Source organism: Phoca vitulina, unplaced genomic scaffold (genome assembly GCF_004348235.1).
Source record: "Phoca vitulina isolate PV1807 unplaced genomic scaffold, GSC_HSeal_1.0 scaffold2, whole genome shotgun sequence".
Classification (NCBI taxonomy): domain Eukaryota; kingdom Metazoa; phylum Chordata; class Mammalia; order Carnivora; family Phocidae; genus Phoca; species Phoca vitulina.
In genome coordinates this window covers 94,119,815-94,147,099 of record NW_022589705.1, presented here as the reverse complement: position 1 = coordinate 94,147,099, position 27,285 = coordinate 94,119,815, and the positions used below count along the sequence as shown (strand labels likewise).

The window sequence follows — 27,285 nt, the reverse complement described above, 5'->3', positions numbered from 1 at the left end:
TGAGGCCAGGACCCCAGGGCTCAAGTAGCTGCTGCCCATTGCCTACATGGTTTCTAGATCCTTGGGACTGGGGGGTTTGTTGAGCAGTTGCTCTACTCCCCCCGGCCCCCGCCACAGCCAGTGAGGTGGGCGGAGGGGCCCAGAGCACAGATCCCCCAGTGTCTGGGCCGGGATTATCCTGTAGACCCCACCTGTCACCGCATGTGTGGCCGACCAGGGCCACTGTGGATTGCCTGCCCTGTACCCCCCCAGCAGGGACGCTTGGCTCCAGTCTGAGCAGCTGTCTCTAGTCCCCGCCCCTCAGTGTCCTCGGCCTCCATCTCTTGGGGTTTTCATCTGTGGAGCACGGGAGGCTCCTGCCATCTGGAAACTCCCAGAGGAGCACCGTTTCCACAGCCCAGGGACAGGCCCAGGGTCTGCAGGCCTCGGGAGGGTGGTCCTAGGGCCTGGCCCCCTGTTGCTCCCCCTGCCTGAGCCCCAGGACGCCGGGAGCTGGTGGCCCTGGGTTCCCACGTAGACCAGCAGGAGCCAAAGGGTCTGGTGCATCTTCAGCTGTCCCCGTGGTGGGGGGTGGGGTGGGGGCTGGAGCCTGTGGCCTGAGGAGAAGCTTGACCCTGCCTCTGCCTCCTTGCTGGTCCTCCTGGTGAGCCCTCAACACGCAGCCAAGCCCCTCGCCGAGTCACTTCCTCCAGCCCGCTGTGTCTGCGGCTCTGGGTCCCCTGTCCTGCTTCCTGTGCTCTTTCTCGGGTCCCCGTAGCACGCGAGGCAGAGCTCTTCTGGCTGACGCGACCCTGTCCTCGTCCACAGGATGAAGCCGACGCACACCATCGTCAACTGCTGGTTCTGCAACCAGGATACGGTCGTGCCGTACGGGAACCGCAACTGCTGGGACTGTCCGCACTGCGAGCAGTACAACGGCTTCCAGGAGGTGCGGGCCCAGGGAGCCGGGGTGGCAGGGTCACGCCGCTACAAGTGGAGGCTCGGGGTCCGCAGCCGGCTCGTTCTGGCTCCGAAGCCCCTTGCCTGCCTTGCGTCAGACCAGGCGTCGGCAGGCTCCCCGCGGGCCGTGCTCGGCCACGACCGCCCAGCCCTGCCATGCCACCGGGCTCTGCTGCGGGAAGACGGCACGCACAAACCCAGGCGGCCAGCCCGCGGGGTGCAGGTTGGCGGGGTGGGGGGCAGGCTGCACTCTGGGGGCTCCACATGAAGTCTCTTCGGAAGAAAAGCTCCTGCCGCGGCGTGTAATGAGATCTGCCACCTCTCGTCTGGAGTGGCGCCGGATGGGGCGTCTGCTCTCCCGTCGGCGGGGCGGGGCCCCCCCCCCTCCCCCCCCCCCCCCCCCCCCCCCCGCCCCCAGAACGGCGACTACAACAAGCCCATCCCCGCCCAGTACCTGGAGCACCTGAACCACGTGGTGAGCAGCGCTCCCGGCCCCCGCGCGCCCGCGCAGCCGCAGCAATGGGTGAGCAGCCAGGTGCTGCTGTGTCGGAGGTGCAGCCACCACCAGACCACCAAGATCAAGCAGCTGGCCGCCTTCGCGCCGCGTGACGAGGTGAGGTGGGCGCCAGGCGGGGGAGGTGCGCACGGGGCCCCCTCCTCCGCCCGTGTGGCTGCAGCCGTCGGGGCTCCCGGCCTGGGCACCTTGTGGGGACCCCGGCGCCTGCCAGAGGGGTTTGTCCTCGTGTGGGGCTGGGGGGGTCCTTGGGCTCCCGCGCAGGCCCTGTCGCAGCCGTCGCATCCGTGTCCCTGGGTCAGTCTTGTCCACTGGCTGGGCAGGCGGTTTGCTCTGGAGTTGGCGGAGGACGCTCCCGGCTTCCGGGAGAGGAAACTAGGTGCCGCCGAGCAGCCCGGTGTTAGGAGCTCGCCTGCCCTGGGCCTGCCGCGGAGCCCAGCAGGCCTGGTTAGCTGGCACGGCCCAGCTGCCTGCCCACCGCCAGGCCTCGCCCTGTCTGGGGGTTCGCTGACCACTGGGGAAGAGCCCACCTCTCCCACGGTTCTGCCGGCGGGAAGGAGTACAGCACGGAGCCGTGGCTGGGCAGGGGGGAGATGGGAAACCTGCATAAAGGAGGGAAGACGTGTGCAGTTTGGCAACCAGAGCAGTCGTTCTGGCATATTCGGTCCCAGGGAGAGACCAAACTGATAAGTCTCCTGGCCACTGCAGACTGCAATGTTTGACTCCCCTGGGGAAGGGGAGGTATGTTGCTGCATCTCTGGAGGGAGGAGGGCTGAGACTCCAATCTGGGCTCTTTTCTGAAGCCCAAAGGACCCTCCAGCTCCCACGAAAGCCCTTGACACTAGTGTTTTCTGGACGCTTGGTCTTCGGGGGAGGGCAGGCCCTGCCTCTGGGTGGTTCTGTCTGCATCTAAGTAGTGTCAGCCTGGAGCTGTTTCTCCTGTGACTCACCTGCCTTCCCGGAGCCCAGGAGTGGAGCCTGAAGCAGGGCCCACGGCCCGAGCCCCTGGCCTCCGGTGCCTCCCGTGCGGCCACAGAAGCTGGCTCGAGAGGCCCGTCGCCTGTGGGCCCCTGCCGTGTGCCGGCTTCTGGGCCGGGCCTGCCGCTCGGGCGCCAGCATCACCGCAGGCAGTGGGCCGTCGGTCCGGTCGGGCACCGCCGGAAGCAGGTTCCCACAGGGACGCCTTGCTCGGGTCGCCCCCGAGGACGCTGAGCCGCTGCCGTGCCCCACCCCCACGCCCCTGCAGGGCAGGTACGACGAGGAGATCGAGGTGTACCGCCACCACCTGGAGCAGACGTACAAGCTGTGCCGGCCCTGCCAGGCGGCCGTCGAGTACTACCTCAAGCACCAGAACCGCCAGCTGCGCGCCCTGCTGCTCAGCCACCAGTTCCGGCGCCGGGAGGCCGACCAGACGCACACGCAGGTTGGAGCGAGGCCCCCCGCTGCGTTCGGGGGCTCACACCCTTGAGTGGGGCAAGAAACCCCGTGCGTGAAGGGCAGCTCTTCAGAGCCGAGAGCCTTCCCGGGGGCCCCATCCCACCCTGTCCCCATCCCCACCTGTCCCCAGGCCCCCTCGTGTCCTCAGCCCGAGCAGGGGTCCCAGGAAGAGTGGCTCAGGATCGTGTTGCATTTGTGTTTGTGCTCTTGAGCGGGGGCTTGTCAGGGCCCTGCTGTACGTGCTGCTGCCCCGACACCGACATGTGTCCCCCACGGCACCCTTCATGGTGGGTCTGCCCTTCGGCCCCATGACCCCCGGGTACAGCTGGAAACCAAACGTGGGGAGTTAACTAACTTGCAGGGCGCCGCGCACCAGGATTTGAACCCGGGACTATCTTGCTAAAAGTGTTTTTAATTATTATGACTATACTAGGTTGATGGAATGTTCTGGTTTAAAAACTCTAACGTGAAGCAGGTGCATTTAGAAGTAAAACCATCCACCCCAGGGGCGCCTGGGTGGCTCGGTCGGTTAAGCGTCTGCCTTCTGCTCAGGTCATGGTCCCAGGGTCCTGGGATCGAGCCCCGCATCGGGCTCCCTGCTCAGCGGGAAGCCTGCTTCTCCCTCTGCCTGCCGCTCCCCCTGCTTGTGCTCTCTCTCTGACAAATAAATAAAATCTTAAAACAAAACAAAACAAACCACCCACCCCAGAAATCTTCCAGGCTGCACCCAGGCCCCTGACCACAAGGCCACAGCCCCGGCCCCCACGCGCACTTCTGCACAGCCGGAAGCCAGACACTCTGACCTTTGGCCTTCCTCCCCAGCACCGTGTTCCTAGACCAAACAACTTATTGCTGGGTTCTTTTAACTGCATTTTGGCCTGAGTTATCTCTGTGTGTAGTTAAGAGCATGATAGGAACTTTTGATGAGAACTTGACAAAATGAAAAACGTACTAGAAAAAACAGGTCACCGTGATATCAAAAGGGTTTCTCTAAAGAACGTAGCAGAGCAGTAGCCTACCAGCGTAGTGACTTCCGCGGTGGATGAAGGCCGAGAAAGGAGACAGATCAGTGGAACACAGCAGTAAACCTAGAAACAGCTGGGAGTACGTAAGAATTTAAGACCCAGTAAAGACACTGTCTCTGACCATCAGGAACCAGGTGGATTTTTTTTTTTTTTTTCCCAAGGGGGGCTTGGACTCACAACCCTGAGATCAAGACCTGAGCTGAGATCAAGTCAGACACTTAACTGACTGGGCCACCCAGGCGCCCCTGGAACCAGGTGGATTCTTCAGCAAGTGCTCTGGGGCCCTGGCCAGACCCCCACGCAGAGCGGGCACTGGGAATGGCTGTCGGTGGTGCTGGCCATCTCGCTAACCAGTCTCTCTTGGTCCCTCAGAGCTTCTCATCCGCAGTGAAGGCCCCGGTCCAGGTCATCGTGCTCCGCGCCCTTGCCTTCCTGGCCTGTACCTTTCTGCTGACCCTTGCGCTCTATGGCACCAGCAACCCCTTTGCCCCAGAGGCCACCCTGCCCCCAGCCCTGCCGCCTGGTGGCAATGGCTCAGCTGCACCCGACAACAGCACCGCCCCGGGGGCCGAGGGCTGGCAGCAGCTGCTGGGCCTGCTGCCCGAGCACGCGGCAGAGAAGCTGCGCGAGGCCTGGGCCTTCGGGCAGAGCCACCAGATGGGCGTCGTGGCCCTGGGACTGCTCACCTGCCTGCTGGCCATGTTGCTGGCTGGTCGCATCAGGTGTGTGTGGAGCCGGGCGGGGCGGGACTCGGTGGGAGGAAAAGCTCCATGGTGTGGCTGGAACAAGACATGGTCCCTCTTCTCTGGCAGCTGGGAGTCAGGGTGGGGGGTGGGGCAGAGGAAACCAGTGTGACCTGCCCAAGGGAGTGGTGGCACTTAGAGCTGGCCTGCCCCTCCCTGCCGTGCGCTTCGGCCACCTGGCATGCTTGTCCCCCTCAGGCTCCTCGCCTGCAGAGTCGGGGTGGTAATGACCACCTACCTCTCCAGTTGTTGGGGGACCAGGTGGGTCCCTGGCCCCCCCGTGCACTTGGAGACTGTACTGAATGGTGTCCACGTCATGCCAGCGGCTCTGAGGGACGGTCCTCAGGCCGGCTTTACAGGCTGGGATCTGGAGGCCCATTCAGAGTCACGCAGCGTGTGGGTGTGGGAAGTGGGAGTCAGAGGCCCCTGCTCTCCTCTGGGCCTGGACTCTGACCTCTGAGCAGGGCCAGGGATAGACGTGGGAGGCTGGAAGGGGCAGGAGGGGCTATGTTCTTACCCTGCCCACCCTGGGCCCTCACCGCCGCCGCTCCTCTGTCCGCAGGCTCCGGAGGATCGATGCCTTCTCCACCTGCCTGTGGGCCGTGCTGCTGGGGCTGCACCTGACCGAGCAGTACCTGCAGGCCGCCTCACCCAGCTGGCTGGACACGCTCAAGTTCAGCACCACGTCCCTGTGCTGCCTGGTGGGCTTCACGGCAGCAGTGGCCACAAGGAAGGCGACAGGCCCGCGGAGGTTCCGGCCCCGAAGGTCAGAGAAGCAGCAGTGACTGCGGGGGGAGGACAGACGGACGGACAGGCCCGGAGCAGGGTCCCTCTGACTTGCGTCTTACCTGCCTCACTCCTGCCCTTGCCCAGCCTAGAGCCCCCTGTCCTTCCGGCACCACCAAGCCACCCTCCCAAGTGCCCTCTAGCTGCCCACCACTGCCGCCGTCTTTCTGGCCAAAGACCCCGTCAGTGCCCCGAGACTGGATCACGGGCAGCACCCGCACGGCCTGCCTCTGACCCAGGGCCTCCAGCTGGCAGCTCCAGGAGCCCCCACCCTGGCCGCGCCCTTTCCCTGGTTCTCACACCGTGGGTGAGCGTCGGGTCCCTGCCGCTCCTCTCACTTTGCTCCATCCCTGAGCCCCTGGCTCGGGCTGGTGACAGTGGCTCGGGCTGGGCCCTTGCCGCATGGCCTCCTTGGGCTGCTCGGCGTGGGCAGGTGCTGCTGAGCAGGGGCCGGAGCAGAGCCCCCCACCCCGGTCCCCACATCACTTCCCTGTTCCATCCTTCTGGGCCTGACGGTGGTCCGGCCAACCCTCGCGGAGCCGGGGAAGCAAGAGGACACAGGGCTGCGCCCCCGGGTTTACAGTTCGCTTGCAGCTCCAAGGCCTTCCTGAGACCCATGGTCCCTCAGCCTCCTTCCCCAGGAATGGAGAACACAGTTCTTGGGTCCCGACTGGGCCTGACCATGAGTGTGTGGGGCGAGGCTCTTGAGGGGGACAGTAGAGAATCCTGCTGTTCGTATGGTCAGCAAGTGTCTTCTTAGCAGCCAGGCTGCTGGGGGAGTTCACCCAGATGGGGATCCGAGCAGTCTTTTCTTTACTCATCTATTTTTTGGGCACTGCTGTGGGCTAGACAGAACCAGGGCACACACGTGCTGCTCCCTCTTCTGAGACGCAGCTGCTCTGCCATTAAAAACCAGGGCCCAGTCCTGGTGGCCGAGCCCTCCGCCCACCCCTGCAGGGGCTGGGGTGCAGGCCTCCCTAGCAAAGGCTGCCCCATCTGGCAGTGGAGGCCTGCGTGCTCTTGGCCCGCTCCCCTACCCCGTGCCTGGGATGTCCCGTTGCCTCCACTCAGCCCCCGTATGGTGCCTGGGGGAAGTTCTTGCTCCCTGCGGATAGTACGGGGCAGGGGCCCAAGAGTGACACACGTGACACTGGGTCATTTGTCATCTTATCCCTCTCTGGCCTGTCACTGCCCTCCTGGCTCCTGGCACTGCTCGTGGAGGCCACTGAGGCTCCTGCGTTCCAGTTCCCTGTGGGGCAGGCGGAAGGGTGGGGACAGAGCCACCGCTCCCGGGGAAGCACGCCTGCTACTCACTAGCTGGTTCCAGCCAGGCCCCGGACTCTTCCCAGCCTCAGTTTACCATCTGTGAAATGAGAGGTGGACCTTTCTCCAGGGCCCCTGAGTGCTGCCCTTGGCGTGGACACACTGTGGACACAGAAGTGCCACCCGCGTGCAGAGGAAGTAGTTAGCCTAGGGTGCCGTCTCTGAGTGCTGTCCCTGCAGGTGGGCGGCCCAAGGCGTCTCCGTCCTGCATTCTGCACTCTGATGACTCCCGCCAGGGCCGGTGTGCCCTGCCACTCATCACTCTGAGCATCAGTCCCCCTCCAGATGGGACCCCAAGGATGCCAACCACTCCCCTTTACACATCGGAGCCAGGGGAAGGCAAAGCAGATGACGTGCACGTGAGGCTCATGTGAGCCTGAGGGGCAGGTCGGAGAGCACCCTGGCCAGGCCCTTCATGGAGCCTGGGCCCCACCGTCACAGTCTTTCTATGCTCTCGGGGTCCTAAGAAGCCACCCCGCCCCACTCACATGCGTGTGCAGCAGCCCTTGCCCCGCCCTGGCACCCGGGTGGGTCTGGAGCTGCCCCCTTAGGCGTGTGGCCCCTGATCAAGCCCCTGCCTGGCTGGGCTCGGCTTGTTCTCTGCAGAGGGTGAGGTGCAAGGTGACTGACCAGGAAGGAGGAGTGGGGAGCCTGGCTGAACTGGGAGCGAGACCTGCTGGCCTGGCTTGGCTGTTGGGCGGTGGGGGGGGGCGGCCCACTGCCTGTCCCTTCGCCCCCATCAGTCTGCCCGAGAGGGGAGAGGAGGCCGCAGGTACCAGGCCGAGAGCCAGTGGTCTGGCTGTGCGTGCCCTCGTACACGGAATCTCCCGTTCTCAAGGAAACGGACAGTGTGATGCTAATTACTGCTTTTCTTGGCGTTGAGTAGAAGCAGGACATCTGTGTGTATGTGTGTATTTAAGTTAAATTATTTATAATAACCATAACCAGCTCTCTTGCTGGCCAGGAGCCCCTGCTGAGCAGATGTCTTTCCTGCCCTCTAGCGGGGGGGTGGGGGGAAGTCACCCTCATGAGATGAGCCTCATCAGAGCGCGGCTTCCTGGGCTTTTTAGAGTTCTGTGTGACTTTTTAAAATTACGTGTCTGTCCTTTCAAGTTCATTATTTGGAGCATATTTCCAGCACCTTCTGATGTTTACTGGCAACAGCTGAGGAAGTGCAGGCAGCACTGGGATCGTGGCTTATTAACTGGAAATGTGTCGCCCTACCCCGGACCTCTGTCCCTTCCACTGGGGACAACTGTCAGACCACCTGGGGTCGGGGTGACTGTCTCCAAGACGTGAGGGAGGCCCACTTGGCTATCTTCTCTCTCCGAGTCTGGGGTCCCCACCGTGGGCTGAGCAACTGCCTCGACGCACCCGCCCGGGGAGGAGCCCGTGTCCCTTCTGTCTGTGACGCTTGCCAAGTGGCTCGCCCTCTCTGGTTGTGTAGCGCACCTGCGGAGGATTGGCCGGTGACTCTCTTTGCTGTAACCGTAACTCCTGGCCGTAGATGTCGTGTTTTTATGCTGTATTTTCAATAAATGCCTCCGGGGCTCTGCTTTTACCGGCGGGCATCAGGTACCATGTCTTTTTTGTTTGTTCTTTCACGTTCCTTCAGAGGCTTCGGGGCCGGGGCAGGGGACTTCGGGGCACAGGCATGCGCACAGGAGTCAGGTTTGGTTGCTGGCGACGCGGGGCCCAAACGGCTCGGGGCCCGGCTGTCCTCCGTGCCCTGCCAGGTCCTCTTTTCCCCCGTCTCAATAAACTGCTCCCTAAAATGTCCTTCTCTCCTTCTGTTCCCATCTCGGACTGGGATTGGATCGAAAAAGACCGGCCGGCTCCCTTCATGTCAGATGGGACATGGGACAGCCGCCTGCCCCGTCCCAGAACCCATTTATTCCAGTAAGCGTACAGACTTGGATTCGGGGCTGAGGGCCTCTGTGAGATGGGGCTTGAGGGTGCAGGGTGGGCTGTGGAGGGTTGCTAGCCAAAGGAAGCGTCGATACTTTTGAGCCCTCTGGAGCCTGGCAGAGGTTCCCAGGGACCGGCTGCGGCTCCCTTGGCACTTTACAGAGGATCTGCCAGGTGACTGATGTCACTGCGTGTCACAGCAGGAGGGCTCGGGCCAAAGAGCCGGCTCCTTAGGGCCAGCGTTCTTAGTGGAATTAGAGATTGGGAACAGTTCCTGTGCCACATGGCTGAGAGACTCGGGTTTTAAGCCCTGGGGCGGCCCCAGGTGTGAGCAGGATCTGGGAAAAGCAGGGAAGAGCTGGAAAGACCCTGGAAGCTTCTCCCGGGCACAGCTGACCACCTCTGAACCCTGCAGCCCGACGTGGAGCCTCTCCCCTCACTTGCCCGGGTTGGGGGGGCGCTGTGGGCTCTGCGGTAGGGGGTGGGCACAAGAGGCCTGGTGCAGAGTCCTGCTGCCATCTGCTGGACAGGCCTAGACGTGCCCTGCCCCCACCCGGTCCTGGGGAGGTGCAGGGCCCGGCAGGGGACAGAACTTCAGGTCGATCAGAGCAAGCTGACCAGGGGCCCCAGTGCGCCTTCCCTGCCCCCACAGCGAGTGAGGTGCCCCCCCGCCGACCTCTGGCTCTTCCCCCACAGTAGTGGTGCCATCCTGCCACATGGTATCACAGTTCCACAGTGACAACACCAGATCGATCTGTGTAGAGACAAAACCTTTCTCAGGTGTCTGGGGGGCAAGGAGGTGGGTGTCCGACAGGCTTGGGCAGAACAAGTCAGCATGCGGAGTGCGGGCGCGTCCAGCCTGGAGTTGGCCGGATCCTTCTGGTGATTGGCTTGATGAGTTCCTGCCACGATTTCCCCATGTCCCCCAAACCCGGGGGCGCCGCCTTTGGTTCTGACATCCACGTAGCCTCGTGGCGCTTTGGAAAGCATTAAAAAGGTCCCATGATTCTCTAGGAGGGCAACGGTGGACCCCACACTTGCCTCTTAGAATTTATTTAAAGCAAGGGCTGGGAGTGAAAAATAGGGGAATAAGTGGACTGTAGTTTGGCTAGCGGTGCCCTGAGCGTTTGGTCACGAGGGGCGCAGGGTGGGTCCCTTAGCAGGCCCCCGGCTCTGCTGCAGGGCCTGAGCCAGCCTGCCCGTCCATCGGCACCTTGTCCATGGCCCCAATTGTCCCTTGGGACTGAGGTAAGGCTGGACCTCCCCCAGCTCCGTCCAGACGGCGGACTAATGTATTAACTGCCTCTGTCCCTCTCCTCCCTCTGTAATCGGTTGCCTTAATCAGAAGCATGGTTGACAATCTGGCTTGGGGCCACCAGGTCCTGTTGTGTGATTTGTCCCATTCTCGAGTTAAAGAGACACTGTCACCTTCCGTCTTTTGGGCAGCCTTGCGATCGTTTACCGGTCTTTTCTAAGCTTGAGTTAGGCTTGTGTCCCCCAAGAGCCTCTTCCCGGGGATCCCCAGCCTGGCCGCCTCCCCCTCCGCTCTGCAAGGGGCTTTAGACGAGTGTCCAAGACCAGAAAGCAGTAGCGGGATTCCCGGAGCCGGGCCCTGGGGAGCAGGGGGCTCCCCGAGCTCAGCCGCCCTGTCAGGAGGCTCTGGGCACGGAGCACAAAGTGGCCAGCAGGAGCCCAAGGCCCTTGGCCTTCATTGAGTGCCTGGCACGGAGTTGGGCATTTTTGCTTCAAGGCGAAGGGTTGGCGTGAGGTTGGCAAGGGCGACAGTGTCACTTTAATACCGAGACTAGTAGTGGAACTAGTTTGCTGTGAAGCCGAGGGGTGGGTGGGATCGGAGGGGGCATGCAGGGAGGGGTGGGTCACGCTGGCTCCTCCCAGCCACCCGCTCCTAATGGCGTGAATGTGGTCGGACTGCTTTTCTGCTTCAACTAACGCACGCCTCCCTGGGACCCCGGCTCCGGCCCCACCTGGCACCAAGGGAGAGGGGACAGGGGACGGGACCTGGGCGGAGGCTGCAGCCTCCAGAGCCACCCAGGGCTGACCCTCCTCTTCTCTCCCGTGCCCGACGGGCTCTTGCAGGTATTTCCCGCGCGACGCGGCCGGCCTTTTCCCCGCGAGCCCCAGCCTGGCTGTGCCCTGCCCGAGCGCGGGCCCTTCGCCGTCTCTGTTCATCCCCACCGCACCCGGCTTCCTGCCGCTCGCCAACCAGCAGCTGTTCCGGTCTCCTCGACGGGCCTCACCCTCGTCGCTGCCAGGCCGCCTCAGCCGGGCCCTCTCGCTGGGAACCATACCCTCCCTGACGCGGGCAGGTAAGAGGCGCTGGGCGCGGGCGGGCAGAGCGGGGCTGGGCGCGGGGCGGGAGGGTGCCGAGAGCTCCTGCCCTACAGACAGGCGGAACTGGGGTCAGATCCTGGGGCGCCCATTCGGCAGCTGCCTCGCTCCTCTGAGCCTCAGTTTCCCTCCAAGAAAACGAGGTTAGTAGCAGAACCTGCCTGTGGGTGTTTGTGGCAAACTGAGGTGACACATTCAAAGCACCTTCTGGAAGGGCAGCGGGCACTCGGTAGACATCCACACACGTTGGGCGTTGTCTTTCACCACCACTCTTACTGTCATTACCACTGCCGTTGTTTTGAGATCTTGCGGGCTGGAAAATTTGCCCGCATTTACTGAGTGCCTGCCGCACGCGGGCCCTGGCATGACCGAGACCTGGTCCCTGTCCCGAGAGTCTCATCCTTCACCTTTTCCAACAGAATCTTCCCGGGAAGTCAGTTATAAATTAAATCCAGTGTTTCCTCCTCGGAGCCTGGCAAGCTCTCTGTGATGGCCCTCGGCGCTCTGGGAAGCCGCCTGGGCGGACTGGGCTTGCCTCCTCCTCGGGCTGCGTCCTGGGGGCTGGCTGCGTGGGTGGCAGGTTTGGGAGTGGGAAGCCACGAGGCAGGATCGCAGCCTCCAAGAATGTGGATGTCATCTCGGTTAATCCAGGCTTGATAATCTGCAGTCGGTGTCTCATTTAAGCCCCTCAGCAGCTCCACCGGGCTGGAGGCTCCAGTTCCAGTCAGATGCCCCTCTGAGCTTCAGTCTCCCCCCGTGACTTGCCCAGGGTCCCACTGCAGGCTGGGCTTTGTGCCCAGTCATCTGGCTCCTGAGCTCAGGCATCCTCCTGGGTAGAGGGTGGGTCACACCGCAGGAGGGACGGGTCATAACGGTGGGTAGGGTTCAAGGCCTTCGGGGTAGGGCCGAAGGTGTGATTGCCCTAAATACAGACGCCCGGACTCCAGATAGTTCTGTGTAACCAGAAGTGAGCTGGCTTGCTGGGCGAGCTGCCCTCCTCCGGGAATGGTCATTCAGCAGAGTTCTTGATCCCCTGCCTGCGGCCCTGGGGGTGGGGGTGACCCTGGAATTCCCTGAATGTGGGAACCTGACAGCCCCAGCAGCTGGGCCCTTCCCCCAGAGTGTTCTCTGGAGCTGTCCCATCAGGCCTTCTGGGTGGGGATGAGGGTGGGGCTGGTTGGGGCCAAGGTGGGGACAGGGGCCCAAGCTCCCAGGCCTCTGTAGGACCAGCTCACGTCGGGTCCTGCAGAGCCTTCTGATGGCCATCTTAGGGACAGAGATGCAGACTGGGGGAGAAGTCTGCCTCTTGTTTTGCTCTTTAAAATATGAAATGACTGGGGTGCCTGGCTGGCTCAGTCAGTAGAGCATATGACTCCTGATCTCAGGATCGTGAGTTCAAGCCCCACGTTGGGCATAGAGCCTACTTTAAAAAAAAATAAAAAGAAATGCTTCCGGTTAATGTCTACGGGGTGAAAGGCAGGGACTTGACCTCCGAGGGGCACCTTCCTACCCCTCCTGTCCCCTGTAGTCAAGCTCAGGGTTGAAAAAGTGAGCCCCAGGCTCCCTATCACTGCCCCTCCCTCTGGAGAAAAGCCCACCAGCTGCCGGTCTAATGGAGGCAAAATGGGGGTGCTCAGACTCCCCCATCACCAGCCGGGCTGGTGATGGTACACGCGCCGTGGTGGTGTTGTGAGCACCTGATGTGGGCAACTGAAGTGCCAGGAACCATCAGCGGGGCGCAGCCAAGCAGGCCCCCAGCCCATGACCCTGGGAGGGTCTAGAGCCAGAGGCTGTGCCTCAGGGCTGAGATGGGCATGATGTCAGGGAAGCTTCTAGAACAGGGCCGTTAAAGGCCATTTTGCGTATATCCCGAGTTCATACTTGGATGGTTTTCCTTTTCCCCCTGAACAGAGATGTCCCTGTCTGTTCCCTGTGGCCCTTGAAGAGAACGTGGGGAGGGAACACGCCGACTGCTGAGGGTGCCAGGAGCAGCCCTGCCCTGGGCCCCACGCTCCCGGGATGACTCTCCGTGCACGCTGACCCTGGGGGGCCGAGCTGGGGGGCTCCCATTTCCAGCACCTTGGAGCGGTGGGTGGCATTCCAGAGCCGGCGTAGGCCGTGGAGGCAGGGTCTCCCACCCATCGTGGAGGACCTGCAGCCTCCCTGTTGCCCTGTGGGGCTGGAGGCAAGGACAGCAGGGCAATTGTGAGACGCGGGCTGGTCTCGGAATGTCTGGTGACGGGTGGGATCCCAGGGTCTCCCTGCTGGGGGCGTTGAGGATGAGTTTCTGCAGCTCCTTGGCTCAGGTAACCAGGAGGCGCGGTGGTCCGGGGCTCAAGCGCCAGGCCAGGTTCCCGTTTCCTGTGTGTCTGTCTCTCTCTCGCCCTACTCGCCTCTGCTCCTCCCTGCTTCCAGCCTCATCCCTGCTCCCCTAGAGCTCATGCCCGGCAAAGAGACTGCTCTCCTGGCATCTATAGAGCAGGTTCTGGAAAGGACTCTGTGCTTGGGCAACACGGGCACCCTTACCCAGATACGGGTTGACCTGGGTCTGTGTCCCTGGGCCTTGTGGGGGAAGGGGCAGGCGGCCGCTGTGACCGAGGGACCCTCGGAGCCCCAAGGGTGGTGAAGCAGCAACCGCTCAGGACGGCACGTGGTGGCTGCTGGATCTTTGCACACTCAGCTCTCAGCCGAGCGCTGGGGGAACATAGGATACGTGGGGGGGTGTCTCTGCCCTCGGGGTGCACTTGGCTGAGGAAAAGCAGCATGTTCGGTGCCCCCTGAGGTGCAGCACGGCCGGCAGGCGCAGGTTAGTGGAGGGGAGGACCCCAGAAGGCTGAAGGAGTAGCTATGGGGGCAAGGGGCCGCTGTGGGTTTCTTTCTCTACAAGCTGAGAGCGGGCCAAGCGGATCTCTCCTCACTGAGAGATGCAGTCAGTTGAGGGCGCGTGTTTTCGTGAAAGCCTGACATGAGTGACAAAGGTTAAGTGTCAGCAGAGCGGGGACTGGAGAATGGAGGGGGTGGGTGGCTGTTGTCACCACGGCCCGACACGTGTCGCCCTTCTCTTTCCTCTCCAGACTCAGGGTATCTGTTCAGCGGGAGCCGCCCCCCGTCTCAGGTGTCTCGATCTGGAGAGGTTCCTGTTTCAGGTAAGGAGGACGGGGAAGCTGCGTTCAACGGGGGCAGTGCGGGGCCGGGGTTTCCAGAGCATCCTGTGGGTGGGACAGCAGTGTGGTTAAGCGTGAGCTTTAGGGTCTGACAGGGGCCTGTGTTCAAGTCTCAGCCCTGTGCCTCCCAGCTGTGCAGCCCTGGGCAAGTGACTCACAGCGCTGTGCCTTGCTTTCCTCTTCTGTGAAATGGGCGCGGTAGTTTCCAGGATTTGATACCATGCCGTCACCCTTACCAGTGATGACTGACGGAGACGCACACTCGATCCCGCCAGGAGCAGGGCTGGGGTTCGCTGACCCTAGTTAAGTCAGGAGTGCCCTCGGGGCAGCAGGGATGTGGCGAAGGGTCTGTGATCCTCTGCCCTCCCTCAGCGCCCGGCAGGCTTCCCTCTGTCCCCCGTCTGGGCGCAGCGTTGCCTTTCTTCCCGGGTTACGAGGGGAGAAGCCCCAGGAACAAGGCAGCCGTAACAAGGGTAGCTGCGACAGTGGGGGATGCTCACGCCTTGTCGCCAGTCTTACCCAAAGTCGTGGTCTCTGTCCTCCTGCCCTCCAGATTACTTCTCTCTGCTGTCGGGATGCTACCCCTCTTCCCCACTCCCTTCCCCGGCGCCTTCCGTGGCCGGCTCCGTGGCCTCCAGCTCTGGCTCTCTGCGTCACCGCAGGCCCCTCATCAGCCCAGCCCGGCTCAACCTGAACGGGCAGAAGCTGCTGCTGTTCCCGTCACCCCCCGGGGAGGTCCCCAACACACCCAGCAGCTCAGACGAACACTCGCCCCACAACGGCAGCCTCTTCCCCATCGAGCCGCCCCAGGTCCCCCAGAGATCGCCGGCACAGGACACGAAGCTCACCGTGGGTACCACCCCCTGACCCCCCCCCCCCCCCCCCCCGGGAGTCGGGAGAGCCCAGCCAAGCTGTGACGGTGCCTCTGGCCCACAGGTGTGGGATGAGCTGGCACTGGGCCTGTCCTTCCTCTTCCCCGGGCACGTGCAACCACTCTCCCAAGCTCCAGACACTCCCCGCCTGCCTTCTGGTGACCTTGAACCATCCGAGACATTGCCCTCCGTCGGCTGATTTTATTTTCTTCTTTTGCAATTGACCTTGAGGGTCCTTTGTTCCTTGGGATGGATCAAAAACGCATCATGCCCTGCTAGCCTGCACCTGTCTGGTCGCAGATATTTTTGTTTTGCTCAAATGGTGGTGTTCTGCCAAGCATTTTTTAAATTTTTTAAAGTTAGGCCTCAACCGTTAAAATTTAGAACTTTCACACGAATGTGTGGATTTACTGTGCCTCTGACAATGTCAGAAGATCTGGCCACAGTGGGTCTGGGTACTGGCCAGACAGGTGCAAGGACAGGTTGAGATCCCACATCCCAGCCTCGGCCCCCCCCCCAGCCCCACCTCCCGAAGCCTCGCTTGTGGCCACCATCTGTCAGCGCCCGTTGGCCATGGAGTTTGCAGCTCCTGATCTAAAACCAGCTCCCCTTCGTGGCAGCCACACAGCCGGGGTATCAACGAGGCCCTGGCCTCCCGTTGCCCAGGGTAGGGCAAGTGGGCGGGGACGGGCAGGGCTGGCTGGCCACATCCAAGGGCGGTCCGGGGACTGGAGGTAGCGCTGCCCCACGTCCGTCCCTGGGGGTGAGCTGTGCACATCCACCGACACCCCTTCTCTCCGCAGACATGAGGTCGGCGCCAGAAAGAGGCAGCGTTTGCAGCAGCCGGTCCATCAAGAAAGAGGACGACTCATCTCAGTCGTCCACCTGCGTGGTGGACACCACCACCCAAGGGTGCGCGGAGGAGGCCGCCGCTTGGCGAGGTCTGTGCTCCGACCTGGGGGTGGAAGGCAGGGGGGCGCGGGGGCCGCGGGGCTGCAGCCCCCCTCCCCTCCTGGTCTGTCCGGGACCCTGAGAGAAAAAGCCCTCCAGGCTCTTGAGTGGCGCAAGACAGTGAGTTAACCCACCCAGCACCTCTGGGTCCAGCCACCCCTCGGCAGACAGCAGCCCATCCTCGGATCAGGGTCTGGATCCGCTGCCGCATCCCGAGTACCCCAGAGCCACGTGTGGGCTCCTATCGCTAGCACAGACGCAGAGCGCTTCGGCCCCCATGCAGGGTCCCCAGGGGACGCCAGCCGGGAGCGCCGCGGGGCAGGGAGTGACATCAGATCCTGGTGCTTTGAAGCGCCGGGCACCCAGTGGGCATGCAGCAGTCAGCCCGGGGGACACGTGTGGAGAAGATGGATGGACAGGGGTGCGCAGATGGTTTTGAGCTGACCGGAAATAGGTGCTTCCCCCACATCCGGCTGGTCTGGGGTGCGACCGGGAACCCCAGCCTGGAGCCTGGGCGGGGTACTCCTCACTCCCCTAGAGCCCTGTTTCCTGCCTATGCAGTGGGAGTCGCACGGCTGACCCCTCGCCAGGGTACAAGTACAGGGCACCCTCACCCAGTACCTGCCTGGTAGCGCGGGCTCGGGAAATGAGGCGCCTCTGGGGAGGCAGGACTTGACCAAGTGACCCCAGGCGCAGGGGTCTTCCTGGCCTCTGGGCCCCACAGCAGCATCTCTGGGAGGGCTGGGCCGGTGGTCCGCTGCACGGCGACCCCGCCACCCACAGGTCCTTCTTCTGACCTTTGCCCTCTGTGTCTCTTCACTGTCTCTCTCAAGGTCGTTTCAGGCCCTCCCTGGTCCGGGGCCTCCTGGCTGTGAGCTTGGCCGCCAACGTGCTCTTCACCTCGGCCTACCTGTACCAGGTCCTGCGCTGACCTGTGGTCCGCGGCCTCCCAGCGCCCAGAGGGGCTCGGAGGCGCCCAGGTGCATGCTGCTCCCACCACTGCCGGCCTCGGAGCCCCCCCCAAGGGGCTGCCTCCGCTGTCCTCTCCAGGGCCCTTGACCTCACTGGGCCAGTCCTGTCCTCGGGATCCCTCCTCCTCACCTAACAGGGCGCAGGGCTGAGCGTGGTCCGTGAGGTCACTCTCCTCCCTGCCTGTCTCCTCAGCTGACATCACTTGTGTTTGGTGCTGACCCTGATCCCGAAGCCAGGGATCCCCGAGGGGCTGCAGGGCTCTGGGGCCCCCTCCCCCACTGCCCAGCCCGCCGGGCAGGAGGACCATTACTACTGTAAGCACAGCAGGAGCTGGCTGCCTCCCGACGCTGCGCTGCGGGCCGGGACCACGTCTCCGTACCGTGCTCTGATCCCACGCAGCCGCCTCAGGTTCCGTGGGGAGGAGGGAGCGACGGTCCCTGTGTCACTCCTCCTCAGTCCTGCCCGGGGAAGAACAGAGCCCTGGGGCAGGCCCCCTCAGGACGGGCATCCCCTGCCCCTGTCTTGCCCTGTCCTATCAGCTCTAGGCCCGGCCTGCCCTCTGGCTCTCCTGGCCAGGCAGGTGGGTGCCCGGGGTCCCCAACCCAGGGCCCCTCAGAGTTCTAGTGTAAGCACCTCCGCCCACCCCCGCCAGCCTCCCTGCTGCCCTCTCGTGCCCCCATTTTATTACCTCTAGTGACCTTCCCAGGCAGCAGCCCCGTGACACTGAGAACACTACCCAGGGCCCAGCCCACCTCCCTTCCAGGCCTGCGCTTCTGGGCCCCTCCTCCATGCACTGCCCACGGGGGCCTCGCTTGAGCCCTCAGCCTGCATCGCCCTGCAGGGCAGGCCCGGGACAGCCTGCGGGTCTCTGAGGAGACCGGACCCCGCCCCTGCACTGCCACCAACCTGGCCCCTTTTGGCCCCCGAGGCCCTACTTCCTTCCTCCCTTTCGTTGTACTGTCACTGTGGGCTCAGCGTGACCTCGGTCTCCAGGCCACCTCGGCTGGCTTTCTCTCCCACCCCACTCCCCTCAGGCCCTGCCGCTGCCATGCTGACTGCTACCAGATTTGCCCCCCACCCCTGCCTTTGTGCCGGGGTCCCATCCTGCCCCCGAGCGGAGGAAGGGGGGGCCCTTGGTCTGGCGCAGGGACACACCCCCCCCCGTGCTGTGAGGAATGAGTGTGTGTGTGCCTGTGGCCCTCAGAGTCCCCCCGTCCCCGCTGCCCTGGGCCTGGGCCGCGGGCCTGGGCCGCGTGTGTGTCCTGCAGGTGCCCACGCCCCTTGGGGAGGGCCTGGCGGTCTTGGTGAATCCTGAGACTGCCTGGTGGGAGGGTGGTGGGCATGAGGGCAGGAGGAAGGGTCTTTACCATTCAGGGATAAAGTTTAGTTTTATTTTTCTATACATTGTTGCCAGGTAAGGCATTCTGCGGGTCAGCAGGATGCCCTCAGTTCTCCCTGCCAGGGAGCTTTCGTTTTTTTAAGCCTTGGGTGCTTTTTTAGTAATTTTTTTTACCATGTGGGGAAGGAGTTGCTCTGACTTCCCCCTCTCTCCTCTTCCCCCCACTCCTGTCCTGAGAGCTCTTTCCTGCCCGGTCTCCCACCCCAGCACCTGGGGCCTGGGGGGCCAGGGGCCGCACCAGGACCCCGAGTCCCACTGCCAGAAATGATGCCAACATGGAGGTGGTGCTTTGGGCCTCCGTTTGTAGAGTGGGCATGCGTGTCAAGTTTTTTAATTTTGTTTTTTTGCCTAACAAAGCCGAACTCCATTCCCGAATACCCTTCCTCTGTGGCTCTGAGGAAGCCCCAACACAGAGTGCCCGCCCCTCTCCTCTCGCCCCTCCTGGCACCCCGCAGGGGCAGGGGAGAGGCAGAGTGGGGAGGGGGGCTTACTTATGTTTTCTTTCAAACAAAAAACACAACCTTATTTTTCTTTACAAAAGCAAAAAAGGAAACCAAAAAAGATACCAACCTTTGAACTATATACCTCAGTCCGTCTGGTCTTCATTCTGTTCCCTCGGGCGGCTCAGGCCTGCGGGAGTGGGGAGGGGTCCCGGATCTCAGCCCCGCAGCCAGTGAGAAGTGATTTCTCTCCTTTCTTCAATATGGAGTTGAGAGTGGGGTCCTGGGGCTTACGGTGGCTGTCGCCGTGGCAGGTACAGCGTGACCGTGTCCCCAGGAGGTGAAGGGATTTGAGCCAGGCGACCCGCTGCCTGGGGGCGGGGCGGGGGGGCGCTGGGCGGGCAGGACAGACAGGAGTTTGCTGAGCACAGAGTCAAGGAGGGTGTCCCGGGGGACATGTGAGCGAGGCCTCAGGCAGAAAGCCTGTCCCAACCAGCAATCCCCAACCTGACCCCAGAGCTGCAGGGGCGACAGACCTTGCTTTCTCCTGAGCCCCCTCCCCCCCGCTGACCCTCCTGGCAGCTAGGCTCGGCGCTGACCCCCCACCCCCCGAGGTGCGCAGACAGACACTGCCCAGCCTGGGTGAGGAGGCCAGGCTTCAGGCCTAGCGAGGGCAAGTGCAGGGTGGGTCCCGAGAAAGCGCTCGAAGGTGCCCCAATGGACCCACGCTGAGCCAGAAGCGCAGGGGTGGCCCTGGTCAGTGTGCCCTGGACGGGCTCTGTGCTTGGGCTGCCTGGTGACTGTGTGGGGTCTGCATTTCTGTGGCCTCACGCGAACTCTGAAGGCGCAGGCGTGAGGGAGGTTGAAGCACAGCACGATGCAGAGGGGCAGCCCAGCAAATGTGAGCAAGGGGAGGCGGGTGGTGGGTGGGTGGCTCTCGGGGGCCGTTCCGAAGGGGCCCGGGCTGGGCCACTCACCCGTGGCGCCGAAGCTGGTCCTCTGCGATGGCAGGGCCAAGCTGCTCACAGGTGGAACCTCGAACAGACCGCAGAGCTCACTGACTTTGAGGGCGCTTGCCGTGCCCCCTAAGGCCATGACCAGCCTGCAAGGTGTGTGCGCAGGACAAGCCCGCGGCTCCCACAGGTCACCTGCGTGTCCCCTCGCCCCGGGCTCCTTGGGCCCTGTGCCATGAGGAGGGAACCAGACCGGCGGTGGGAGAGTCCGTCCCAATGTGTCGTTTCTGTGAGGCGTTCTCCTCCTCCCCTAGATGTGTTCATCTTCTACTAACGTCTTCTGTTGCTTTCTTATAAATGGGAAACACGTTCATTGTAGAAAACCTGGAAATACCAGTGAGCAAGAAAGAAAATCCCCCACAGTCCCACAACTAAAGTACTGGCCTACCCTTTTTTTCTCTACGTCTGTATCTACGTATGTATCTTTTTTACAAAAATGGGGTCTTTCTGTACCTAACATTTGTCACTTTGTTTCTCTCCTGATACCATCATAAAACTATTTCCATGCCATTAAGTGGGCTTTCTCCTCCCCCTAGAGGCCGCTCCGTGTGGCACTGCTGTGGTTGATCTTCCCTCACTGTTGAGCGCCTAGAAGACTCTCCCGTTCTCCCTGCATTTATAACTGGGGCCGCCATTCACCTCTCCGTAGGCTCCTATTTCTTCTGTATGTAAGGCTTTCCTTGGATAATTCTTGAGAGTCAAATCATTCTATCAAAGGTTTATCAAGATTCTAAAGCTTTCTATATGTGATGCCTGGTTGCATACTAGAAAGGACAGAAAATTACGTAGTTGTGGGACTTTGTGCTGGTTTTTTGTTCATTTGTTTTTGAAAAATGCAGAGCTGACTTTTGCTTTGCACACCTGACCCTGGTTACCAGACAGCTTACGTGGTGGGATGGGCAGATGATCAGGTTGGAGTTCTAGTAATATTTGTGAAGAGATGGTTTTCACCCCGGGCTCCAGGGGGAATCTGGGGAAGGATGAAGGGAGTGGGGGGGCGGGGTGCCTGGCACCACCCCCACTTCTCTGCTGGGCTCCACTTGAGTTTTATGTCAGGAAAAGTTCTGCTGATCTTTTTTTTTTTTAATTTATTTATTAGAGAATGAGACAGAGAGAGAGCATGAGATGGGGGAGGGTCAGAGGGAGAAGCAGACTCCCTGCCGAGCAGGAAGCCCGATGCGGGACTCGATCCCGGGACTCCAGGATCATGACCTGAGCCGAAGGCAGTCGCTTAACCAACTGAGCCACCCAGGCGCCCCTCTGCTGATCTTTTAAAAAGTTTCAAAACCACTGCTAGCCTATCACCCCCTTACCAATAAGCCATGTGACACCGGGACCTCTCTGTGCAGCAGGAGCCAAAGGACCTAGTTGATCTGGCCCTTCTGGGAGGTGATCAAGACGCAAGACCCCCCTGTGAGGACGCATCTGCAAAATGTTTTTTTATGGTGGCAGCTCTGAGGACATTTTGCTACCTGGGGCGGGGGGCTGGGGAACCTGGGGAAGGCTGGGGTACAGCCAGCTTGGCTTCGGGGCCAACGTGGGATTGTGTGCACTTGCTGGCTTTGAGTTCTGGGTGCCCCCCACTCACTAGGTGGGAGAGCGGGGTCACAGTGAAGGAAGGGAGAGATCCGGGATTTCCACAGCACGTTCTGCACACGCACAGCAGAAGGCTGTGAGGTCACAGGACATAGCGTCTCCAGTGTGAATAGTCAGGAGGCTGGAGAGGAAGCTCGAAGACAAGATGGAGATCACCGTACAGGGGTGGGGTGGGGGGGGGTGTCAGTGCTTATGGAAAGGCCCAGGGGCGGGCTTTCAAGGAATTGAGAGTGTGGCAAGAGCCCAGGGAGGGAGGAGAGCAGAAGGTCCCCCACGAAGGATGCACTGGGGTTTTCGATTTCATCCTAAGAGCAGAGGGAATGCCGATCCTGCATTCAAGCGAGGGAGTGACAGGAGCAAATGTGCATTTTTTAGAAGGTCACTTGGCACAATATGGAGCCCCGGGTTGGAAGAGCACAAGAATGAAAGGAGGGAGCCAGCAGGGGTGGCCGCCTGGTAGGGGGAGAGCAGGTGCAGTGAGACCAGGAGGATGGAGGACACTGCCGGATTCCCGGGACAACCCACAGGACCCGGCGATTGGAGGTGGGGGCAGAGGGGTGTCCAGGTGGACCTCTGGGCTGTTGGCCTGCACAGTTGGCTGGATGGAAGGGCCCCTCCTAATCTAGGGAAACCAGGAGGGGGACAGGGCCGAGCACGGGTTCTGTGAAACTCAGCTTCGAGCTTTTGCGTTGGATGCTTTGGAGACAGCAGGTGGACACGTGCCCCGGGGCGCCCAGAGCCCTCCTCGGCCCACCGTGCAGCCGCGGGCACTACTCAGAGGCCGCCTGCTTTGAGAGACCTCTGTCTGGATCCCCCCGTGACTCTCCCTCAGCATCCTGTTGCTTCCATTCAGTCCCAGCGGTGGCTGCCTCCCCTTTGGAAGGGAACTCCCACCGGGGCAGACCCCTCGGCTCATAGCTGGAGGCTCACGAAATACTGTTGAATGAATGAACGAGGTGTCCACGAGGAAGCCAGCGTGCAGGTGTTTCCAGGTCTCAGCTCCGAGGAGAGGTGACAGGAGAGACACACGCCCCGAAGCCAGGCAAGAGCGCCAGAAGTTAGCTCAGGGAACTGGAGCAGACGGGTGAGACCAGGTCCCCCGGGAGGCTTGAGGTCACGCATATTCCGTCTCCATAGGGGGCACGTTCCTGTCCCCCTAGGCTTTGCGGTGCTGGGGGGCAAGGGGACACAGGATTAAAGCAACAGTCACAAAAGAATGAACTACTGTCAGAACATCAGGTAGGACAGCAGAGGCCAGGAGGCACCCAAAGCCCCTCCCCACCCCGGAAATCCACCACCCTGGAAGGGAGGGGGGAGGGCTATGTGAGGTGGGGGCAGGAGCAGAAGAGGGCGGAAGGCTGGTCTTAGGGAAGGGGTCCTGATGGTTTGTAGCACATCTGGTTGCAGAGGCCTGAGTGACACAAGCTTTGACCCCCTTCCCCTGAGCTGCACCTGCATGCCAGAGGGTCCCCAGGCCATGAGGGTCGGTGGGGGTGTTTCAGGGTGGAAGCCCAGCTCCAATCTCCTACTGGAGGTCACCGGGGAACTGGTCTGACTTCCTGGATTCATTCGGGAGAAGGTGCCTGTCACCCACATTCAGAGGTGAGGTACCTGTGCTAGCTGGGGTTCAGAGAACGGGGAGTCTCTCAGGAGGAGGAAGGGGGGACAGGCATTTGTGAATGTCCTGACCGGTATGGCCACCAACCTGCTGTGACCCTAACAAACAGAAGGATGTCAGGCTGGATCTGGGGCTGTGGGGAGGGACCTCATGGGACAGTGGGTCTGCTGGCTGGCACGTAGGCCCTCACAGAGGAGTGCAGGGGCAAAGGGATGGCCTCCCGGGGGCCCAAGGTCATGGCCTTGGCTGCCACCGCAGGGATGGACCTCAGCAGAAGCACGCAGACTGTGGTGACTGTGGGCGGAGCTGCTTGCTTTGGACCTGAAGCACAGAACCAGGGACGAAGCCTCAGCTGACCCTTGGGGCATCTGTCCTGCCCCCGAAAGCCAAATAAGGACCTAATGTTAACAATGCTTAGAAGCTGCTCAGGGCCAGGTTTCCCACTCGGTGCAGGCTCTGGGGTTTGGGGGGGAACCTCCAAAAACTGACTGAGTTGTTGCTGCCCAGAAAAAGCACATATGATATCAAAGACAGAGTCCCCAAGGGCCAGAAGAGGAGACACCTCTATTATACGCTGTTGGGTTGACAGAGAGCAATGCTGGCTGTGACTCCCAGGGGTTTTTCTGCTGCACTCAGGGCTAAGGAGGCAGGGGGAAATTTACTGGGGTCTTTTCATTGTTACCATGGATTCTAAAGACGGAAAGAGTTTTCAGGTGGTGAAATTTTTTTAACTTAAAAGTTGTTCAATTTTTGGAGAACCAAAAAAGATCGGAGTCCAAGATCTATGTGCGGAGAAGCATTTTCCGTGTTTGATGTTTTCCTCTACTTAACTGAATCGAATAGTCACTTACTTAGCTTGAATCCCGTGTGGGAATCAATAAATTCATGCCTCCGGCGTCTCAGCCAGAATCAGGCAGTGCAGGTGCCGGGGTCGCAGGAAAGCTTCTGGGGCCACTCGGGGCCTTTTGCAGAAATAATTTTTTCTTTCTATTTCTTTCTTTCTTTCTTTCTTTCTTTCTTTCTTTCTTTCTTTCTTTCTTTCTTTCTTTCTTCCTTCTTTTTTTAAAAATATTTTATCTATTTATTTGACAGAGAGAGACACAGCGAGAGAGGGAACACAAGCAGGGGGAGTGGGAGAGGGAGAAGCAGGCCTCCCGCTGAGCAGGGAGCCTGATGCGGGGCTCGATCCCAGGACCCTGAGATCATGACCTGAGCCGAAGGCAGACGCTTAACGACTGAGCCACCCAGGCACCCCCAGAAATAATTTCTGTAAATGAATTTAACTTCCTTTCAATACTAGTGGAAATTTCCAGATTAATGCATCTAAATGCTGCACATTAGCACAAATCCACATGGCAGGGCCCCAACGTGCAGACCCCCAGGCCCAGGACCTGCGGGGTGTTCCATCCCAGCGAGGGGATGTGGGGTTTCCCATTCTCCACTTGCTGTAGCCTGAACACAGGAAGAACAACAGAGCTAAAACATGCGGGACATGGTTTTCGACTTTACAGCAAAGTCTAGTACAGAGCTGCCGTCACTGGTCAGGGCATTTTATGACCTTGAGTCCTCCCCACAGCCGCAGAGAGGTTTGCTGAGCTGGGATTTTGTCTAAAGATTTTGTTTTCTTTTTGCCGAGACACTGACAATTTGTCATGAACTTGCAGCTTCCAAACTCACTGTGGTCAGGCTTGAGGAACAGGCTTCTCTATTTTGATGTTATAAATAGTAAAGGGGGGGGGGAGTTGAATTTAATACTTCATTTTTATTTGGCCCGTTCACTCAAACCTGCTAAACTACCAACTGCATTCACTGATGACTTGACAAAAGGGCTGATATAAATGTCCCCAAGTGACCCCTGGCACAATGGAACAATCTAGAAAAAGACCAAATTAGCAAGTCCCTTCTTCTGCCTTTATGCTGAGTAAACAGCAGGATTACGTTGCTTTTATTTATTTATTTATTTATTTTGGAGAGAGAGACAGAAAGTGTGATTGGGGTTGGGGCAGAGGGAAAGAGAGACTCTCAAGCAGGCTCCAAGCTCAGCGTGGAGCCCAATGTGGGGCTCGATCTTAGAACCCTGAGATCATGGCCCGAGCTGAAATCAAGAGTTGGGTGCTCAACCTACTGAGCCACCCAGGTGCCCCAAGTTGCTTTTATTTATTTATTTATTTATTTATTTATTTATTTATTTATTTTTAAGATTTTATTTATTTGAGAGAGAGAGTGCTTTCACGAGCCAGGGTTGGGGAGAGGGACAAGCAGACTCCCTGCTGAGCAGGGAGCATGACGATGCAGGGCTCGATCCCCTGAGATCATGACCTGAGCCAAAGTCAGATGCTTAACTGACTGAGCCACCCAGGCACCCCAAGTTGCTTCTAAACACATTTTGTTAAACTTGCATTCCCTCCCCCCCCACAACAAAATCACTAGAATACATGCAACCGGCATGCAGTTCCTAAATATTATCCTATGTAAAAATAGGACCTTGTTGTGGAGTTTTGCTAATAGTGTTACGGGTTCATTCATTTCGACAGAGGACCCACACCAACAATATGAGATGGTAGCAATCAGCGAAAGCAGATGTGGGGTATCCAGAAACTCTGTTCTATCTTCTCTGTAAATCTAAAACTATTCTAAACTAAAAAGGTTATTTTTTTTTAAATGACAGAATGTGGGGAACTGGTCATTTTATAATAACATTGTTTAATGGGACAGTCACTTGAATATTTTTCTTAGGCATTTCCCCCAATAAATGTCTTCACTCTTCCACTTGGTTCCTAACCGATCACCACCGTATATGCATCACCACTGTCTAATTCCAGAACATTTTCATCACCCCAAAAAGAAACCCCTTGCACATTAGCAATCGCTCACCATGTAGTCATTAGAGAAATGGAAATAAAACTACAGTGAGACCTCACCTCCCACCCCTCGGGGACGGCCAGGAACGACGGAGACAGACAACAGCAAGTGTGGACGAGGATTTGGAGGAACTGTAGGCCTCGTGATTTCCAAATGCTACGCACCAAGTTACTACTTGACCCAGCACCCGCACTCCTGGCACAGACCCCACGCAAAGACTCGCACATGAAATTCATAGCAGCTTTAGTCACAGTGCCAAGAACTGAGAACAGCTTAAATGTCCATCACTGGGTGGATGGATAAGCAAAATTCGACAGAACGGAACACTGCCTGGAAACAAGGACCGGGCTGCTCACACGGCCAGCAGTATGGACGGGTCTCCAAATCAACTATGTTAAGCCAAAGAAGCCAGACACAAAGGAGTACTACAATTCTAGCTAATGCAAACTAATTTACAGTAATTAACAAACAACAAAACAAACCCCAACCCAGAGCTGCAGCCTGAGCTCAGCTCCCAGGCCCCAGTCAGTGCCTGAGGGTGGACCACACTCTCCCCTGCCGGCCCCTGGCCACCCTTCGGCTTGCAATCCCCCCCCCCCCATTAGCTGTTCACGGCCCACACCTGAGGGCGCTGCTGTCTTCTCTCACCCGCCTCCTTCAGGGACCCTGGCCAGGCCCTGAGGTGGGACAGCCCCTCTCTCCCAGAGCTGGCTCCTCCCTGGGAGCGTGACTTCGGGCTGGCTGCCCCCCCGTTTCCCATCCTCAGCTGAAGTTTGATGAACTGAAATTGGGCCTCTGTGCCAACTGGTTTTCTTTATTCTCAATAAATATTGGGTTTTGTAATTTAAAAAATAACAGATCAGTAGTTACCTGGGGCAGAGGGAAGGATAGATACAAAGGGGCCCAACGCATCTCGAGGAGTGATGGGAATGTTCTTCATCCTGACAGAGGCAATGTTTCAAGGGTGACTACGTTTGTCGAAACTCAGCCAACAGGATACTCTAAATGGATGCAGTTTGCACTACATAAATTATAACTCCAAATGTTTATTTTTTTAAAAAGAGAAGAGGGCACCTGGGTGGCTCAGTCGTTAAGCGTCTGCCTTCAGCTCAGGTCGTGATCCCAGGGTCCTGGATCGAGACCCGCATGGGGCTCCCTGCTCGGCGGGAAGTCTGCTTCTCCCTCTCCCACTCCCCCTGCTTGTGTTCCCTCTCTCGCTGTGTCTCTCTCTGTCAAATAAATAAAATCTTTAAAAAAATAAAGAGGTTTTTAAAAACTCTTTCATTGTCTCAGATGTGTGGCCCCCAACTTGATTAAAGGGACGTGGTGGCAGGCAGAATAATGAATGGCCCCCAAAGATGTCTGCACCCTAAT

The 27,285-nt window shown here is 59.8% G+C and overlaps 1 protein-coding gene across 1 annotated transcript in view; it reads left to right on the top strand.

Moving 5' to 3' along the window:
* Nucleotides 1–18,958, top strand: part of TMEM201 (transmembrane protein 201) — a 25,472-nt gene extending 6,514 nt beyond the window's left edge. The window contains exons 2-11 of the mRNA XM_032394098.1: nt 808–928; nt 1,358–1,552; nt 2,700–2,876; nt 4,288–4,637; nt 5,221–5,424; nt 10,773–11,002; nt 14,099–14,170; nt 14,742–15,041; nt 15,864–16,001; nt 16,845–18,958. Coding sequence (XP_032249989.1) covers nt 808–928; nt 1,358–1,552; nt 2,700–2,876; nt 4,288–4,637; nt 5,221–5,424; nt 10,773–11,002; nt 14,099–14,170; nt 14,742–15,041; nt 15,864–16,001; nt 16,845–16,942 — 1,885 coding nt within the window. The 3' untranslated portion in view covers nt 16,943–18,958. The remainder of the gene's footprint in view (nt 1–807; nt 929–1,357; nt 1,553–2,699; nt 2,877–4,287; nt 4,638–5,220; nt 5,425–10,772; nt 11,003–14,098; nt 14,171–14,741; nt 15,042–15,863; nt 16,002–16,844) is intronic.
* The last annotated feature ends 8,327 nt before the right edge of the window (nt 18,959–27,285 follow it).